At 49.4% G+C, this 16,752-nt stretch overlaps 2 protein-coding genes across 6 annotated transcripts in view; one reads left to right on the top strand and one right to left on the bottom strand.

Moving 5' to 3' along the window:
- Window positions 1–13,190, top strand: part of sptan1 (spectrin alpha, non-erythrocytic 1) — a 24,869-nt gene extending 11,679 nt beyond the window's left edge. For 2 of the 5 annotated variants that reach the window (XM_011604483.2, XM_029837168.1), the window contains 34 exons: window positions 108–306; window positions 559–663; window positions 756–788; window positions 875–910; window positions 1,218–1,265; window positions 1,645–1,736; window positions 1,881–2,025; window positions 2,104–2,285; window positions 2,401–2,500; window positions 2,584–2,781; window positions 2,858–3,004; window positions 3,085–3,188; window positions 3,412–3,574; window positions 3,778–3,792; window positions 4,324–4,455; window positions 4,550–4,687; window positions 4,776–4,880; window positions 5,197–5,405; window positions 5,735–5,855; window positions 6,179–6,300; window positions 6,373–6,505; window positions 6,597–6,695; window positions 6,770–6,929; window positions 7,459–7,535; window positions 7,607–7,816; window positions 7,928–8,224; window positions 8,956–9,068; window positions 9,652–9,669; window positions 10,163–10,217; window positions 10,957–11,153; window positions 11,226–11,279; window positions 12,358–12,504; window positions 12,593–12,740; window positions 12,816–13,190. In XM_011604483.2, coding sequence (XP_011602785.2) covers window positions 108–306; window positions 559–663; window positions 756–788; window positions 875–910; window positions 1,218–1,265; window positions 1,645–1,736; window positions 1,881–2,025; window positions 2,104–2,285; window positions 2,401–2,500; window positions 2,584–2,781; window positions 2,858–3,004; window positions 3,085–3,188; window positions 3,412–3,574; window positions 3,778–3,792; window positions 4,324–4,455; window positions 4,550–4,687; window positions 4,776–4,880; window positions 5,197–5,405; window positions 5,735–5,855; window positions 6,179–6,300; window positions 6,373–6,505; window positions 6,597–6,695; window positions 6,770–6,929; window positions 7,459–7,535; window positions 7,607–7,816; window positions 7,928–8,224; window positions 8,956–9,068; window positions 9,652–9,669; window positions 10,163–10,217; window positions 10,957–11,153; window positions 11,226–11,279; window positions 12,358–12,504; window positions 12,593–12,740; window positions 12,816–12,941 — 4,228 coding nt within the window. In that variant the 3' untranslated portion in view covers window positions 12,942–13,190. The remainder of the gene's footprint in view (window positions 1–107; window positions 307–558; window positions 664–755; window positions 789–874; window positions 911–1,217; window positions 1,266–1,644; window positions 1,737–1,880; window positions 2,026–2,103; window positions 2,286–2,400; window positions 2,501–2,583; window positions 2,782–2,857; window positions 3,005–3,084; window positions 3,189–3,411; window positions 3,575–3,777; window positions 3,793–4,323; window positions 4,456–4,549; window positions 4,688–4,775; window positions 4,881–5,196; window positions 5,406–5,734; window positions 5,856–6,178; window positions 6,301–6,372; window positions 6,506–6,596; window positions 6,696–6,769; window positions 6,930–7,458; window positions 7,536–7,606; window positions 7,817–7,927; window positions 8,225–8,955; window positions 9,069–9,651; window positions 9,670–10,162; window positions 10,218–10,956; window positions 11,154–11,225; window positions 11,280–12,357; window positions 12,505–12,592; window positions 12,741–12,815) is intronic. The other 3 variants (XM_029837169.1, XM_011604484.2, XM_029837170.1) reach the window with 2 other exon arrangements.
- Window positions 12,051–16,752, bottom strand: dync2i2 (dynein 2 intermediate chain 2). Its single transcript, XM_003965100.3, has 9 exons — window positions 16,491–16,752; window positions 15,826–16,083; window positions 15,622–15,731; window positions 14,823–14,980; window positions 14,627–14,736; window positions 14,356–14,520; window positions 14,052–14,284; window positions 13,812–13,969; window positions 12,051–13,466 (listed from the first exon to the last, which is right to left on the bottom strand). The coding sequence occupies exons 1-9, from the start codon at window positions 16,587–16,589 to the stop codon at window positions 13,228–13,230; spliced, it is 1,530 nt and encodes a 509-aa protein (XP_003965149.2). The 5' UTR covers window positions 16,590–16,752; the 3' UTR covers window positions 12,051–13,227.

The following is a 16,752-nucleotide window of genomic DNA, read 5'->3' as shown; positions in this document are numbered from 1 at the left end:
TCCTTTCAAACAGATTCTCCCTCCTCGTCATCCTCATCCTGCTCATCACCAGTGGGGGCTATTAGTCACCCATCCCTCATTCAGTCCTCTCTTGGCAACTGTTCTAGGTATTCCAATCTGCTGGAGCTGGGAGAGAAGCGCAAGGACATGCTAGAGAAGAGCTGCAAGAAGTTCATGTTGTTCCGTGAGGCCAACGAGCTGCAGCAGTGGATCCATGAAAAGGAGAGCACCCTCACCAACGAAGAGGTCGGATCTGATCTGGAGCAGGTGGAGGTCCTGCAGAAGAAGTTTGATGACTTCCAGAAGGTGAACTCAGTTTTAAAACAAGCAGAGTTTCTGTGCAGCGTAATGCATCATGTGTGCAGCAGCATCGCTCTTCCTGTTAAGGTCACGTTTTAGCTAGAGCTTTTCACTCAACCATTAACTACACAATGTTGTCAAAGGTCTGCTAAAGTCCTTCAGTGTTTATTCTAAGAACAACCTCACAGCCTTTCAGCTGCAGATAAACAGATATTTCACTCTGTGTCTTGATGGTGGAAATGATGTTCTTGTGTTCAGGATCTAAAAGCCAATGAGTCTCGTCTGAGGGACATCAACAAAGTGGCAGCGGAGCTGGAGTCTGAAGGTCTCATGGCTGAAGAGACGCCCATGGTTCAGGCTCAGGTACCTGACTGCTTTCAGGACCCAGTTTTCAACATATTTAAGCAGCAGCTGCTGCAGAACATTCATCTTGTTTTGTTCTTCTGACTTTACAGCAGCAGGAGGTACTTGGTGCTGCTCCTGGCAAGGTGTCGATGTTTTTCCTCTTTCAAACACATTTGACTTGCTTGATGTATTTGGTGAAGTTCTTCAGAGTGATCTTTTTCTTCAACAGGATGAAGCGGACTCTAAAACTGCATCTCCGTGGAAGGTTTGTTCTCCCTTTATCTGTATTATCACCTGCATTTAACCATCATTTTGTTTGGTCTTAAGCAAGTTGAGTGAGGTAAATGTTGGATGCTAGTGTGGCTTCAATCATGCCCTTAATCATCTTCCAGCCATGCGATTGGTGTCTCATGCTTTCTCGAGTCTTAAATGGTCCTGGTCTCTTTGGTGGTTCTGCTAGCCATGGCTGCTATGCTAATTATGCTCTGATTGATTCTGACTGAGACTAAGGATTACTGGGTTTTCTAACCTGTGACTGGTGTGGTGTCCCCCTTCTTTACCTTTTACTCCAGAACATCCGCTTAGCTGTTCAGACAACGGCTAACTTTAATACCATCAAGGTAAGATGATGAGGGCCACCTCGGCCTCAGTCTGAGCAGACATGACCATATTAGAAGAGAAAGAATACAGCTTAACATGAGACTTCACTTTATTCAGTGCAGTAGAAGTGATCTTTGGCATATGTTGAGTCTCTCTCTCTCACACACACTCCACCATGAACATATTCCTCTGCTTGTCTTTGCCTTGTTTGCATGATTAGATCTGAGTTGTTTGAATAGAAACTGTCTTTAGCTGAATTTAAATTTGTTGTTTTAACATGATTTGATTCTTTGATGGAACTACCAGTACATAAATTCAGACAATTCATTAGAAACTTAACTACCTGTACTGATCCTGATTTAATACCTCCACTGATCACGTCTTGCTGACTGTGTGTAGGAGCTGAATAATCGCTGGCGTTCCCTGCAGCAGCTTGCTGAAGAGAGGAGCCACATGCTGGGCAGCGCTCATGAGGTGCAGCGCTTCCACAGGTATTGAAGATTCACATGTTCAATGGCTGTGGCATCAGTTATTTAGCTGGGTGTTACCAGCCCAGTGTTGTCTTTGATGCGCCAGAGCCATACGTTTGCACTTGAGATCAGTTTAAAACACTATTTTCTCATTTGTGTCCTCAGAGATGCTGATGAAACCAAAGAATGGATTGAAGAAAAAAACCAGGCCCTCAACACTGACAACTACGGTCATGACTTGGCCAGTGTTCAGGCGCTGCAGCGCAAACATGAAGGCTTCGAGAGAGACCTGGCAGCTCTGGGAGATAAGGTATTTCATCTTTGCTCCACTCAAGCTTTGCTTTCTTTGTGATTTTAATGTTTTGCTTGTTTCTTCATCCCTGCCCAGGTCAACTCTCTGGGGGAGATGGCTGAGCGTTTGATTCAGTCCCACCCTGAGGCTGTGGATGATATTAAGGAGAAGTGTACTGAGCTGAACACTGCCTGGAGCAGCTTGGTGGGTCGGGCTGATCAGCGCAAAGACAAGCTTGCGAACTCTCATGACCTGCAGCGCTTCCTGTCTGACTTCAGGTAATAAATAAGTACACTTACAGTATGAATGAGCAGATGGACACAAGTGTGTCTCTCACCCTTTTGGTGTCCATAAGTCTAGTGTTTTTGTTTAATGTTAAATTCACTTTCTCAGAGATTTGATGTCCTGGATTAACGGCATAAGAGGGCTGGTGTCCTCGGAGGAGCTGGCTAAAGATGTGACTGGAGCAGAGGCGCTTCTGGAAAGACACCAGGTATTCAGTCATTGTGTGTCCGTGTTACATTTACACATACAAACACACTCGGACATTTATTTATTTTTTCTTTCTTCTTCCAGGAACACCGGACAGAGATCGACGCTCGGGCAGGAACCTTTCAGGCTTTTGAACAGTTTGGTCAGCAGTTGCTGGTACGCGGCCACTATGCTAGCCCTGAGATCCAGCAGAAACTGGACGCCCTGGACCATGAACGCACTGACCTGGAGAAGGCCTGGGTGCAACGCCGCATGATGTTGGATCAGTGCCTTGAGCTCCAGGTAGCAGCGTTCAGCTGTGAAAGAGACGTGAAAGATTGTGTGTTGGTGCTGACAGCAGGCTGACCCACATTTGCAGCTCTTCAGCAGAGACTGTGAGCAGGCGGAGAACTGGATGGCGGCGCGGGAAGCCTTCCTCGCCAGTGATGACAAGGGTGACTCTTTGGACAGCGTGGAGGCTCTGATCAAGAAACATGAAGATTTTGACAAGGCCATTAATGTGCAGGTGAGGGAATCTTGTCAGTCCAACAGGAGCTTTAAATGAACTGACTGATCTTCGAGAAGTGCTAAATTCTGCTTCTGCAGGAGGAGAAGATTGCTGCTCTGCAGTCCTTTGCTGACCAGCTGATAGGAGCTGACCATTACGCCAAATCTGAGATCTACAACCGCTGCAATGAAGTCCTTGACAGGTATTTGATTAGCACTTTAACGAACACACAAGCACATGTGAGTGAGGTTCCTCTGGGAAGGCTGACTCCGGAGCAGCAGGTGTGAAGCAGCCCAGACCACAGGATGGTCTACACTGCTCAGGGACGAGCACTCAAATCTGAAGGATCAAAAACATTTGTGTGATTGGAATATTCGTTTGGGTGAAGCTACACTCATGGATGTGCCGACTGTGGTGTTTTAAAGGTGGCGGCGGCTGAAAGCCAAGATGATCGAAAAACGCTCCAAACTGGGCGAATCTCAGACCTTGCAGCAGTTCAGTAGGGACGTGGATGAAATTGAGGCATGGATCAGTGAAAAGCTCCAGACAGCAACGGACGAGTCTTACAAGGACCCCACAAACATCCAGGTAAGGCTGTGGCACTTCTGTGTGCAGGATAGCCACGCAGTCGCCAGTCTTGGGGCTTCTAAAGGATTCCGGGAGTCGTGACGCTCATGTTGAGACAGTTGACGTATACAAAGAAAAATGAGACTTTTTTTCTGCTCTGTTGATACTGAAGTTGTGTGAAAATGCCTGAGACTGAAATCTTCTTCCACTGTTATTTCTTTTAGCTGTCCAAGCTGCTGGTAAGTGATTAGTGTGTCAGCTGACTAACACCAGCAGGCTCTTAGTGTGTTCATCTTTAGCATCTTTGTGTTAGCGTCTTTTCCACCTTGGTTGTAATTTCATCCATTTCAGAGTTCCTGAATGTAGTCTCTGCATTTGTTTTCATGTTTAAGCTTTAATTTGCCATCGAGGGTCGACATCAGTGGGTTTCACTGTCGGTTTTATTGGACAGTGAGCGTCAGCTTCAAACTTGCTTCTGATTATTAAAAGCTTCCAGACTTGCTCCTGGAATCAAACTGAAGGTCTTGTCCTCCCTTTGATCACCAACTTTGGGATTAGCTGAGAAACTTGTGGCAAAAGAAGCAGTTTTGAACTGACTCTTCCTGTAGTTTGTGTAAATGTCCTGTAAACTGACACACATCCTGTATCCCGTCTGACACATTGTGTTTGTGTGTGTGTTTGTGCGCACATGTGTGTGAGCGTGCTGCATTGGCTGAATGTGTCTGAACTCGGACCATCATTTACACGAGTGTGTGTTTGTGCCATGTCAGAGTAAGCATCAGAAACATCAGGCCTTTGAAGCTGAGCTGCATGCTAACGCGGACCGGATCCGTGGCGTCATTGACACGGGCAACGCCCTGATCCAGAGAGGAGCCTGCGCTGGCAGTGAGGACGCAGTCAAGGTATGGTCTGTCTGAGGCCCGTGTCTATGAGCTCTGCAACTTTAATTGTCCTGCTGGGGGACCCTTCTTCACCTGTGATTGGTGGGTTTCTCAGAGCCGGCTGGGTGCCCTGGATGAACAGTGGCAGTTCCTCGTCAACAAATCTGCTGAAAAAAGCCAGAAGCTCAAAGAGGCCAACAAACAGCAGAACTTCAACACGGGCATCAAGGACTTTGATTTCTGGCTGTCTGAGGTAAAAAGACTGCCTCTACATTCTTGCTACACGTGCTCCAACGTGCATAAATGTAAAACTGCAAGCGTGTGATGTTTGTGTCCCTCAGGTGGAGGCTCTGCTCGCCTCTGAGGATTATGGCAAAGATTTGGCATCAGTTAACAACCTGCTGAAGAAACACCAGCTGCTGGAAGCAGACATCTCTGCCCATGAGGTTAGGCCTTCAGTCACTTCAAGCCTCTTTAAAGTGTCTATACTAGAACAGAAAGCTCCAGGACAGCTGGGCAACATCACAGATCATATATCATCATATAGTGGTGAAGGTCGGTGTTTGTTGTCCATCTGTTTCACGCTCATTGGAAAGCTGGTCAGGGGAGCAAATGGTCATTTGTGGAGCCATTAATGACTCTGCATTTTGCTCTTAAAGATGTGGTCTGTAGGACTGAGCCATAATCAGCCGTGGTGTCTCCTGAGCCGCAGCCAGGGCTGCCACGGCTCAGCATCACTCAGCGTCTGTGTTCTCTCTGCAGGACCGCCTGAAGGATCTGAATGGTCAGGCCGACAGCCTCATGGGCAGTGACGCTTTTGACACATCACAGGTGAAGGACAAGCGCAACGGCGTCAACGAGCGCTTCACCAAGATCAAGACCATGGCTGCTAGTCGACGCGCTAAGCTTAACGAGTCCCACCGCCTGCACCAGTTCTTCAGGGACCTGGATGATGAAGAGTCTTGGATCAAGTAAGAGAAGTCCTGATGGTATCAAGTGAATGATTTAGAGATCAGATTCCAGCATTCCCATTGAGGAAAATTGTTAGTGGTCATGATTCAGGAAAAGAGAAGAGAATTGGGGGAGCAATGAAAAGAAAAAGGGACAGAGCGGACATGTGACAGGAACCACCAGAACCTTCAGATGCTGGAGCTGGACTGGTCCTGCTAACGTCCTTCCCTTTGAGCTGGCGTTTGTCGTGGCCCTGTTCCAGCCAGCAACATTCAGCTCCTCGTGGCGTGGCCCAAACAGGAAGTCCCTTAACTTATCATGTGACTTCATACATCCTTCCTGTCTCCAGGGAAAAGAAGCTGCTTGTAAGTTCAGAGGACTACGGACGTGATTTGACAGGAGTCCAGAATTTGAGGAAGAAGCACAAGAGGCTGGAGGCTGAGCTGGGGGCCCATGAGCCAGCCATTCAGGTAACACCTGTCCACTGCTCACCAACATCTGTGCAGGCTTCACAATATCTCTGAAGCAGGATTTAGGTTGTATGCTCATTTGGACAGAGGAGGAATTTCAGAATGAGCTAATCTGTCTTAGTGTGACACTTAAAATCCAAACTCCCCACAAGATTCATCGCTGATGGAGCATTCCCGGGATAAATCACCTCCACACTTTCTCATGGGCTTTGTTCTAGTCAGCTAGCTCACAGTGGCCATGGTGCCCATAACCTGAGGAATTAGTGTTAACCGCTAATGCTTGAGGAGGTGACCATGGTCCTGTGTCCTGTGTCGTTCCTCAGTCTGTGTTGGACACCGGGAAGAAGCTGTCTGATGACAACACCATTGGACAAGAGGAGATCCAACAGAGGCTCGCCCAGTTTGTGGACCACTGGAAGGAACTCAAAGACTTATCTGGAGCGAGGTGAGCCTGGCCACCTGCACACATGTCCACAGCAGCTCTGTATGGGGGGTAAATGTCCCTGTGTGTTCCCAGAGGACAGAGGCTGGAGGAGTCGCTGGAATACCAGCAGTTTGTGGCTAATGTGGAAGAGGAAGAAGCTTGGATTAATGAGAAGCTGAACCTAGTGGGCAGTGAGGACTATGGAGACACTTTGGCTGCAGTTCAGGTGCTTTTCAAACACACACACACACACACACACACACAACTTTTTCTGAAGAAATGTGACTTTTTTACCGAGTGAGGAACATTTTCACCAGGGTTTGCTGAAGAAACATGAAGCCTTTGAGACGGACTTCACCGTGCACAGAGACAGAGTCGGTGATGTGTGCAGTAATGGGGAGGAGCTCATCAAGAAGGTGGGTGAAGGCTGGCGCTTCCTGCTGCCGGGCCTCTCAGACGGCTCCTCCTGATCGTTGTGTCTTCTCCTCAGAACAACCATCACGTTCATAACATCAGTGCCAAGATGGCGGCTCTCAGGGAGAAAGTGTCTGAGCTGGAGAGGGCAGCGGCTCAGAGGAAGGCCAAGCTGGACGAAAACTCAGCCTTCCTGCAGTTCAACTGGAAGGCTGACGTGGTGGAATCCTGGATCGGTACGGGCACATTCACACTTCCTGTTCAGCATCACACCTTTGTGGAGGTAACCTGTGCATCAGCTCAGGCCACAGCAGCACGCACGATGATCACAAACCATTTGTCTGCTCAGGAGAAAAATACTACTGTTGGTTCCCAAGATTATGGGACAGTCCAAGATTATTTATTTAGTAATATAAAGTAACTAAATACATTCAAACTGAGGACAAATCCTTCCAAATGCTGCCAAAAGCCCCAAAAGGACTTAAAGGGAGAAGGGAAACTGTAAACCCAGGCCAGGAGCTTTTGTCAGGTTCTTTCTTTCGTCTGGGGAACCATGTTTGTGGTGAAAAGGGTGTGAGAGGACCGAGTGCACTGTGGGTGGAGCTGCTGCTGGCGGACGGCGTATTCTGCTTCCATCTGCCTAGTTTCTGCTTTTGAAGTAGACAGTCGTTCTCTCTTATTGCAGCATCACAGCACAGATTCAATTGTTAGCAGATGCTACATACATACCTGAACCCCTTTCTGCTCTGGCTGTGCTGTGTTCAGGTGAGAAGGAGAACAGCCTGAAGACGGACGACTATGGCAGAGACTTGTCATCTGTGCAGACGCTGCTCACCAAACAGGTAGCGTACAGCAGCCTCCTGTCCTGCTCTCTGCCCTACTGCTCTTCTCCTTAATGCTGTTCTGTCTGCAGGAGACCTTTGATGCTGGTCTCCAGGCCTTCCAGCAGGAGGGCATCACCAACATCACAGCCCTCAAAGACCAGCTGCTGGCAGCCAAACATGTCCAGTCCAAAGCTATCGAAGCTCGTCACGCTGCTCTAATGAAGCGCTGGAACCAGCTGCTGTCCAACTCTGCTGCTCGGAAGGAGAAGCTTCTGGAGGCTCAAGAGCATTTCAGAAAGGTAACGTTCTGTGCTGGGCCGAGGGTCTGTGAGCCAAGAGGCTTCCTGCCGCAGCGCCCTCTATAAATCTGACCGGTTCTAAGCAGCAGACTCTCTACCCTCTGACTCCAGGTCGAGGACTTGTTCCTGACTTTTGCCAAGAAGGCTTCAGCTTTCAACAGCTGGTTTGAGAACGCAGAGGAGGATCTGACTGACCCGGTTAGATGCAACTCTCTGGAGGAGATCCGTGCCCTGCGAGAAGCCCACGAAGCCTTCCGCTCCTCACTGAGCTCGGCTCAGGCCGACTTCAACCAGCTGGCTGAGCTGGACAAACAGATCAAGAGCTACCAGGTGGTGTCCAACCCTTACACCTGGTTCACCATGGAGGCCCTGGAGGAGACCTGGAGGAACCTGCAGAAGATCATTAAGGTATGGGCTCTCTGCCTCTCCATGTCCTGTCCACATAAACATCTGTGTATATTTGAGCTCAAACTCATGAGGCCTCCAAAGTGAATACTTCTCGGCTTCTGTCCGTCCCAAATATCTCTTTGAAGTTCCGGATCAGTACGAGTGGGCACTCTTCTCGTATTCTGGATTCTGACTACTGACTCAATAAGTCACCCTGCGCTGTTTCAGTGAGCTGGTCACTAAATTAGTCCGTTAAAATAAAGCAAGATTCAAGATGGGAAAGGCTTCCATCCCACGGTGACAGGCTGCAAACATCAACGCCTCAAAGATGTAAAACAACAAATTTAAACCAGTCTGCTTGGTTTAAATCACAAACAAGAGATCGCATCTTTTTGGATTTTTACATCTTTGTTTCATTGGTATTTCCAGCCTGTCACCGAGTGATGGACAATAAAGTTGTTGAATTCGCCGCTGGCAACATTGTCACTAGCAAACAAACCCTAACCAGAGGCTGGACAGCCCATCCCTGGTTACCAGGTACCCAGGGCTGGACGGCCCAAGCCTGGTTACCAGGTTACCAGGTACCCGGGGCTGGACGGCCCAAGCCTGGTTACCAGGTACCCAGGGCTGGACAGCCCAAGCCTGGTTTTTCGGTCGGTGTGTAACGCTAAAAGGAAGTGAAGGAGCAGATTTGATTGTTTCATTGGTGGCAGCAGCAGGTGGGTGAGTGTATGTGGGATGTTTGTGTGCAGGAACGAGAGCTGGAGCTGCAGAAGGAGCAGAGGAGGCAGGAGGAGAACGACAAACTACGGCAGGAGTTTGCTCAGCATGCTAATGCTTTCCACCAGTGGCTGCAGGAGACCAGGTAGAACACGTTATCACCTTTGACCCGTCCTCACAGTGGTTCCGGGAACCGATGACCGAGTCCGTTTACATGAAGAAGACAGTCCAATAACTGCGAGTGATCTACTGAATGAGCTAATAATCTGATCTGATGTGTTGATGTGAGCGTGGTGCTGACTCGGAGTTTAGTCCATGTTTGAGAAGTTGCTGATGAAAGAATCCTGATCTCGTTGAAGCTGTGGACAGTAGCACCAGCTGTCCTCATGGGGGCGCTAATAGACCTGCCAAAGGTTCCTCCACAGCTGCTCCTGCTGTCTGATGTCCATTTTCTGGTTTTATTCTTATTTATTTCACACATGCAGATATAAAAGAATCCCATAATGCAGGTTAACAGGAGGACAAAGTATTGGCTTCATCTGGTGGCTCCTCCTCACCTCTGATCTGATAGCTGCTGTCCAGAAATGATAATAATCACACGTCTGTCTCAGGATGTGCTCAGTTGTTTCCTGTGTCCATGATTGAATCTAACGTGTGTTCTCTCTGTCTCCTCTCTCCTTCCACTTGGCTGTTTCCTCGCTGGTTCTCGGGATCGCTGTGCTAATCAGGACATATCTTCTGGATGGGTTAATATCTTTTTTTATTAATCTGTGTACTGAGTGTGGGATGTGCTTGGGTTTAAGCATGGGCTGAAAACCATCAGGCAGGTTCAGATCTTCCATCCAAACTAGAAACCTGTAAAGGAATCAAAGCAATGCTAATCCTGAATGAAGCCCTGCAGCTACAGTTGTTCACTTGTTTCCTCCTCCACTTCTCTTAATGTGCCCACACTTCAGCCGCTGCTGTAGACTGTTGCCACGGAAACCTACAGTCCAGCAGCAGCGTGTGTGGTACGCAAACATGTCCAAGCAAGAAGGAAATGATTTAAGCATTGAAGCAACATAGGTCGTTAAGATTTCAATCATGTCCAGCAACATTCTGGAGTCCTTTTAACACGACTGATGGTTCCTCGCTCTCTGAGCTCTTCAGCGCTGCTCAGAGTTTTCAATCTTTTGTCTGTCTGACTGTTTTAATGTCATTTTAGTTGTTTCACCTCCTTCTTGTTGTTTGGATTGTCAGATCCTGCATGGTGGAAGAATCTGGAACCCTGGAGTCCCAGCTGGAGGCCACCAAGGTAACTCAAACTCTGCTACAGTTCTACAGCTTTATACGGGAGCAGTTCGTCTGCTGAGCAGCTGAACTGGGACAAAGTTTGGTGGTGAACCGAGGTCAAAACAGGGAAGGGAACATTTCAGAGGGACTAAAAGGGCCTTTCCAGGAGCCCAGAAAATGGCTTCTGCAGCCACGGAGAAGCTACGAGTGTTGGAACGCTGGCACACTTCCAAACGTAGCAGAAGAAAGTCCAGATGAGTCCAATTTCCTGCGCCTGTGTCAAAACCCGGAAGCCTCAACAGAATCCCCTGTCAGATATGTAGGAGGCTTGATGGTCTGGGCTGCTCAGATCCAGAGGGAGACTGGCACAGGCACCAAAACGGTTCCCTCAGGAGCTCCAGTGTGAGTCCGAGCTAAAACTACTGAGCCTGAAGTCCTGGCGTAGCCAGCACAGTCTCAAGCCTTCTGGTGTTGATGAACTGGGTAAACCGGACAGCAAAGCAGCCTGCCAGTGTCACACCTTTATGGCAAATTCTGCAACACGCGGGAGAACTTCCAGAAGAGCCTTTGTGTTCGACTGTAGACAGAATGTGTCCAGCTGGTACAGAGAAACGTGACAACGCTTCAGTTCCAAATCAAAATCTGTTTAACTGTTTCACACAGAACGTCAGCAGGAATGCTCTGAAAATAAGAGTCTGTCAGTGTTTGAGGTCTGATTTAAGTGTGTGTGTGTGTGTGTGTGTGTGTGTGTGTGTGCGCAGCGTAAGCACCAGGAGATCAGGGCCATGCGGAGCCAGCTTAAGAAAATTGAAGACCTGGGTGCAGCCATGGAAGAAGCCCTCATCTTGGACAACAAGTATACAGAGCACAGCACAGTGGGTCTGGCCCAGCAGTGGGACCAGTTAGACCAGCTGGGAATGCGGATGCAGCACAACCTGGAGCAGCAAATCCAAGCCAGGTACCCCGACGCACTGCAGAGAAGGTAGCTCAGATCCTGAAGGGTCCTGATCCTCATGTTCCTCTTCCACAGAAACACCACAGGAGTGACAGAGGAGGCCCTGAAGGAGTTCAGCATGATGTTCAAGTAAGTGACTGAGGACGTCCTCACCACCCCGACGGAGGGACGGGGGTGGACAGGGGGACCTTTTGCTCCGACACTGAAAGTAGCAGGAGGGAAACTGAGTGAAGTGATATGAAAGAGTCCATAGGCAGCCTGAGAGGCTCCCAGTAGAGGGTGTGTGTGTCTGTGTGTGTCTGTGTGTGCACACTCTGGACCTCTGACCTCAACATAAACCTGGTTCTTAATCATTTCCTGTGAGCATTAGAACCTGGGCCCAGATTGACAAAGGTTCTCCGAGTCCTCTCAGAGGTCCTAACATTGCCAATCAGGAGTCTCATCTTAAGACTGATCCAGGAGGTTTTTGGGAGACAGAACCTTTGATCTTAGTGAGGAGGTGAGGTTGGCCCTGTTGCTAGGTGACCAGAGCTCCTGAAAGCTGTGCTGGTTGTTCCAAAAACAAACCTGCTCCTGGAGATGAGTGGACAGTGAAATAGGCCATCAAAGAACTTAAGGAAGAAATGTGTAGCTTTGAACCCAGGAAGAACTTCATGGTGATGAAACAGCTAAATGATGAATTATTAGGCAGCTTCAAGTGTCTGAAGGTTCTTCAGTCATGTGATTATGGTATGGATCTGTTTCTGGTTGTGTTTACTGGTCATGCTGGTCATTTCTCCAGTTACTCTATGTGGTGTTACTGGTGGATGCAGACTCAGAGGTGGACAGAAGAGCAGAGGTGCTGCTCCACTGAGCTGAAGTTCTACTGCTCCTTGTAGCAACAAAGAAGGGAGACAAAAGAACTGATCCTGAACCATCAGACCAGGAGCATTTTATTGAATCCCTCCTGCAACACATGGAGAACATCTGTCCTTCCACCATCTTCTGTTTCAAGTTTCCACCTTTCACCACATATTGAGGGCTTTCATCTGAACAGAAAATTCTAAGATCTTTCTTATCATAAGGTCACTAAGAGTGACTTCAGTCTCAAGACTCATTAAAATGGGTCCTGGCGTTTCATAGGTTCGTATTTAATCCAGTGCTGTCCTGTGTGTAATCCGATTATGGTACAGCTGTTTGTCAGATTACTAACTGGTTTGATCTGCAGGCACTTTGACAAAGAGAAGTCTGGAAGACTAAACCACCAGGAGTTCAAGTCGTGTCTTCGCTCTCTGGGCTATGACCTGCCCATGGTGGAAGAGGGGGAGCCCGATCCTGAGTTTGAGGCCATACTGGACACTGTGGATCCCAACAGGTGTGTGACGGGTGGAGAAAGGTGGGATGGAGCCTTCCGTTTCGCCAGTCTTGCTGCTGTGTGACCACTTGGCTGTCTGTGGTTGCAGGGATGGAAACGTGTCCCTGCAGGAGTACATGGCCTTCATGATCAGCCGCGAGACAGAGAACGTCAAGTCCAGTGAGGAGATCGAGAGTGCGTTCCGTGCACTCAGCACGGAGAACAAACCCTACGTGACTAAAGAGGAGCTGTACCAGGTGAGTGGTGCTGACGGTGGCTGGGGCTCTGGGGCGGCTCTTCACGCAGGTCTAACCAGCCCCCCTCTCCCCCAGAACCTAAGCAAGGAGCAGGCGGACTACTGCCTGTCCCATATGAAGCCCTACCTGGACAGCAAAGGCCGCGAGCTCCCGTCAGCCTTCGACTTTGTGGAATTCACCCGCTCGCTCTTCGTCAACTGACCCCTAGGCCTCCGGTCACCAATCAGGATGCATTTGTTCTCCAACACGTTCTTCAGCATGACCCCAGCGGTTGATGTTGCATGACTGCACCAATAACTGCCACTTTTATTTATCCAGCTGTCTAACATAGTCCCTCTGTCTGCATTTGAATGTGCTAACTACAGCTTCTGCTTCCAGTCAGCTACAATAGTGATGGTGGAACCACTCAAGTGTGTGAGCGTTAATAAAGGCTTCTGATTAGACCTCAAACCTCGACTCTGGGTTGGTTTTTTTAGCATGTTCCAGGCTATCCAGCCACCTGGTTGGCGATCTGCTCCAGCTGGCTGATCTCTTGTGGACTCTGTTCCGTCAGCTCTGTGCTCAGATGCCAAACACCAACCGTTCCGTCGGTCCTCCCAACAGCGAGGAGCTGAGGATTGTGAGCGTTGAAGGCCAAACACGTGGCGGCGCCGCCCCCTCCTCCCTGTTCAAGAGTGGCCACGGGCCGCAGGGACCGGTGGCCCAGGTCAAATACCTGCACCTCACCTGAGAGGGGACACAGGACAAGGTTCCGTCATCCTTATCTGATCCCTAAAGTATGAATATTCTAGAGCAGCTGGAACATTTTCATACTGTCCTCAGTTCAGCAGCAATCAGCCTCTGAGTGGGGTCCAGTCAGGTTTAATCAATGGCAGCCTCCCCAGGTGGACTTTAAAGCCTGCAGAAACCTCTCCGAGGAAGAGAGGAAGGGAAGTGCCCAGAGATAACGGCTCTAAACTCTACTGTTACTACTTTTAGCTACCGTCGGGGCTGTTGAGAGATCATTTCATCTCAAAGCTGCAACATGAAGTGTGAAAAGGTTCCAGCTGCACTGGTCATCAGGGCCTCTACCTTGTGACGTGGCAGCAGCAAAGACCAGCGGCCTGCTGGGAGACCACTGCACTTGAAACACATACGAGTCCGAAACCTTGAGGGAGAACAGCGGCTCGCTCTGCAGCAGAGAGTGGAGGTGGGCCAGGCCGTCGGTCCCTGCACTCACAAACAGGTTCCTGTCAACAACAAAGGTCAGGATCAATGAGGAGGTGGTCTCACAGGTGGTCAGAGTGAGCAGGACCCCAGCAGCGCTCTGACCAGTGGAAAGGCGACGAGTGTATGGAGTGGACTGGGCCGCTGCCAGGCCTGAAGGAGAAGACTGCCGGCGCTCTGTGGGTCAAGCTGTGGCCATCAGAGGGCGCTGTAGATGGAATCTTAGAAGAGAAGGAGCACCGGAGCAGCAGGCCCCCCTCAGAACCCACCAAGAAGGTGTCCGGGTCCCAAGGAGACAACGCCAAAGAGGTGATGCCCACCGAGCTGCAGCCCCGAGCCTGCAAACATTCACACACAGCAGTTGAGAGGGTGGAAGGACGTTCAGCCATCGGCGCCACTCGGGAATCACCTTCAAGCCTTGGCATTGAGGAATCTGCTGCGACTCCAAAGCGTACGCAGCATTCAGCACCAGTACGTGCTGGGCTGCATCCAGTACCCACAGCAACACCTTCCCTCCCGAACACGCGCTGAGCACACCGAACGCTGCTTTCTTCTGCAGGGGAACCCACACAACCTACACACACACACACACACACCTCTCACAATGATGGACACTGCTGTTCTGTGGTTCTGCTGCTGTTCTGTGGTGGAACCTTGATGCTGGAACATGGAGGACTCACCTCACACACAGGTTCTCTGTGGCTGTCAGCTGAGATCCCAGTTTGGGCCAACACAGGATCGTCCGTTTGATTAGTGTCCCACACCACCACTCTGCCACTGTACAGGCCTCCTAAACCCCCACACACACACACACACACACACACACACAGGTTTACTCCTGTGACAGAATGTGGCGACGGTGTGCTGCGACTGTACCTGCGATCACAGATGCTTGTCTTGGGTGGCAGCAGAGGGCTGTGACGGCTGTGGGAACATCTATCACCACATCGGCCTGTTTGGGCTTCAGCTTCCGACTGAACAGGTTCCACGTGCAGACATGAGACGGCTCCGTGCTCCAGTCTCCATCATCCATCCTGAGTATGAAACGTTGTATTCTCACAACTTGATCCCTTTAGACCTCCTGACCAATAAGTGGCAGACAGATTTAAATGAACCAATCACAGACCAATCATTTGGCCCAGGGGATATACTCATCTTCCATTTGTTTTGGACTTTCCAAAATCAAACCGGACATAAATCCCATTTGTGATCAATGCGGTAGAGACCCAGCTACTCTCTTCCACTTCTTTTGGACATGTCCAAAGCTCTGCACTTTTTGTCAATCCATTTTCGATACCTTTTCTAATGTTTTTGGGAAAGAACTGGTGCCGCCTCCATTCATTCATTTTCGGTGTAGCACAGACGGGCTCCCGACTTGAGATAAAGGAAAAAAAACTATGCTGGCTTTGTTGTCACCACCCCCCCCCCTTCCTTTTTTTTCATTTCATATCTGGCTATGTCATTTAGAACTCTGTGTTTTATACTCTTCTCACCAGAAGTCTGGTATTTTGGGGGGGGGGGGGGTGGGTGGAAGGGATCTACTGCTCTGTTTTGTTGGGTTTATGTTAAGTTGTAATTGTAACTGAAAAAAACAAAATAAAAAGACCTTGATCAAAAAAACCACAGGTCAGGTGTTTGCTGACATGAAGCTGGTGTTTCAGAGGACAAAACGCACCGGCCGTAGGCGCAGGCCAGCACCGCCCCCGTGCAGCTCCAGGACACCTTGGTCACGTGAAGATTCCTCTCCACACCTCCAGGATGTTGAAGGCTGTGGTGGCACGAAACCTGCAAACAGAAGGGTCCACGCCTGGGTCCAAACCAGAACCTCTGCTGAATTTGAATATTTCCAACACAAATCAGCTTTATTGGTTCTTCTCACCAGATTACTGGGATCTTTCCAGTTCACCTGGAACCCATCAAAGGCGTGACTTCTGCTATTTCTGACTAACTGTCTGATCACGGTGTCCTCAACCTGCTGGAGGAAGTTCTTCAACCCTTCTGGATCCAGATCTTCATGATTTAACAAGCACTGCTCTGATATTTGGTTCTGTGGTTCCGTTTGAGACCCAGTGGCAGTGGTGGACCGAGCCTGGAGCTCAGCCTCAGCCGTGTGGACTGCTGCGGTCTGGCAGGCTTTCTAAAACACACACACACACACACACACACACACACACACACACACACACACACACACACACACACACACACACACACCTCCAGAGTTTCAAAGAGGACAACATTCATAATATTTGGTTTCATAATATTTCTACAACAGCAACGGCTTAAAACTGTGTGCAAATAGCCACACTGATATTGTGTTTACAATAGTGAGTAACTTGCATAAAGAGCAAACTTTCAGAATTTCAGACATCCAGGACACACATCAGTTTAAGTCAGTGGTGGGACGTGGAATTAGAGGTTTGGCTTCCATCCAAGTTCGTGTGTAGGGTGCAGATTCTCGATATAACATCATCTCGGTTCCCCTGCTTGGCTGCAACCGGGCAACAGAGCACAAACGGACCGGGTCAGAGTGAGCAGACGCACCGTCTCCTGGGTCGGCCGTTGGGAGCTCCGCCACCGGGACTCCACGCTCACCGCCTCCAAGACTTCGTCTGTCAACATGCCAGCATCCAGTACTGGCATCAACAAGGCGTTATGTGGCCTTGAACCCACCAACCCGCTTCTCTTTCTGGTTCCTTGTGTGCGGGGTTGTTTATTAGCCTGGTGATGGATGCGTTTGTACAGCGAAGCTAACGGCCGCAGCTTCCGTTACCTCTTCTTCTTATTTCCGGTTACTGGCCGCCTC

The sequence above is a fragment of the Takifugu rubripes genome, chromosome 6, assembly GCF_901000725.2.
Source record: "Takifugu rubripes chromosome 6, fTakRub1.2, whole genome shotgun sequence".
NCBI classification, from domain to species: Eukaryota; Metazoa; Chordata; class Actinopteri; order Tetraodontiformes; family Tetraodontidae; genus Takifugu; species Takifugu rubripes.
Note: the sequence above shows the minus strand (reverse complement) of the source record. Positions and strands in the feature narration are given on the sequence as shown.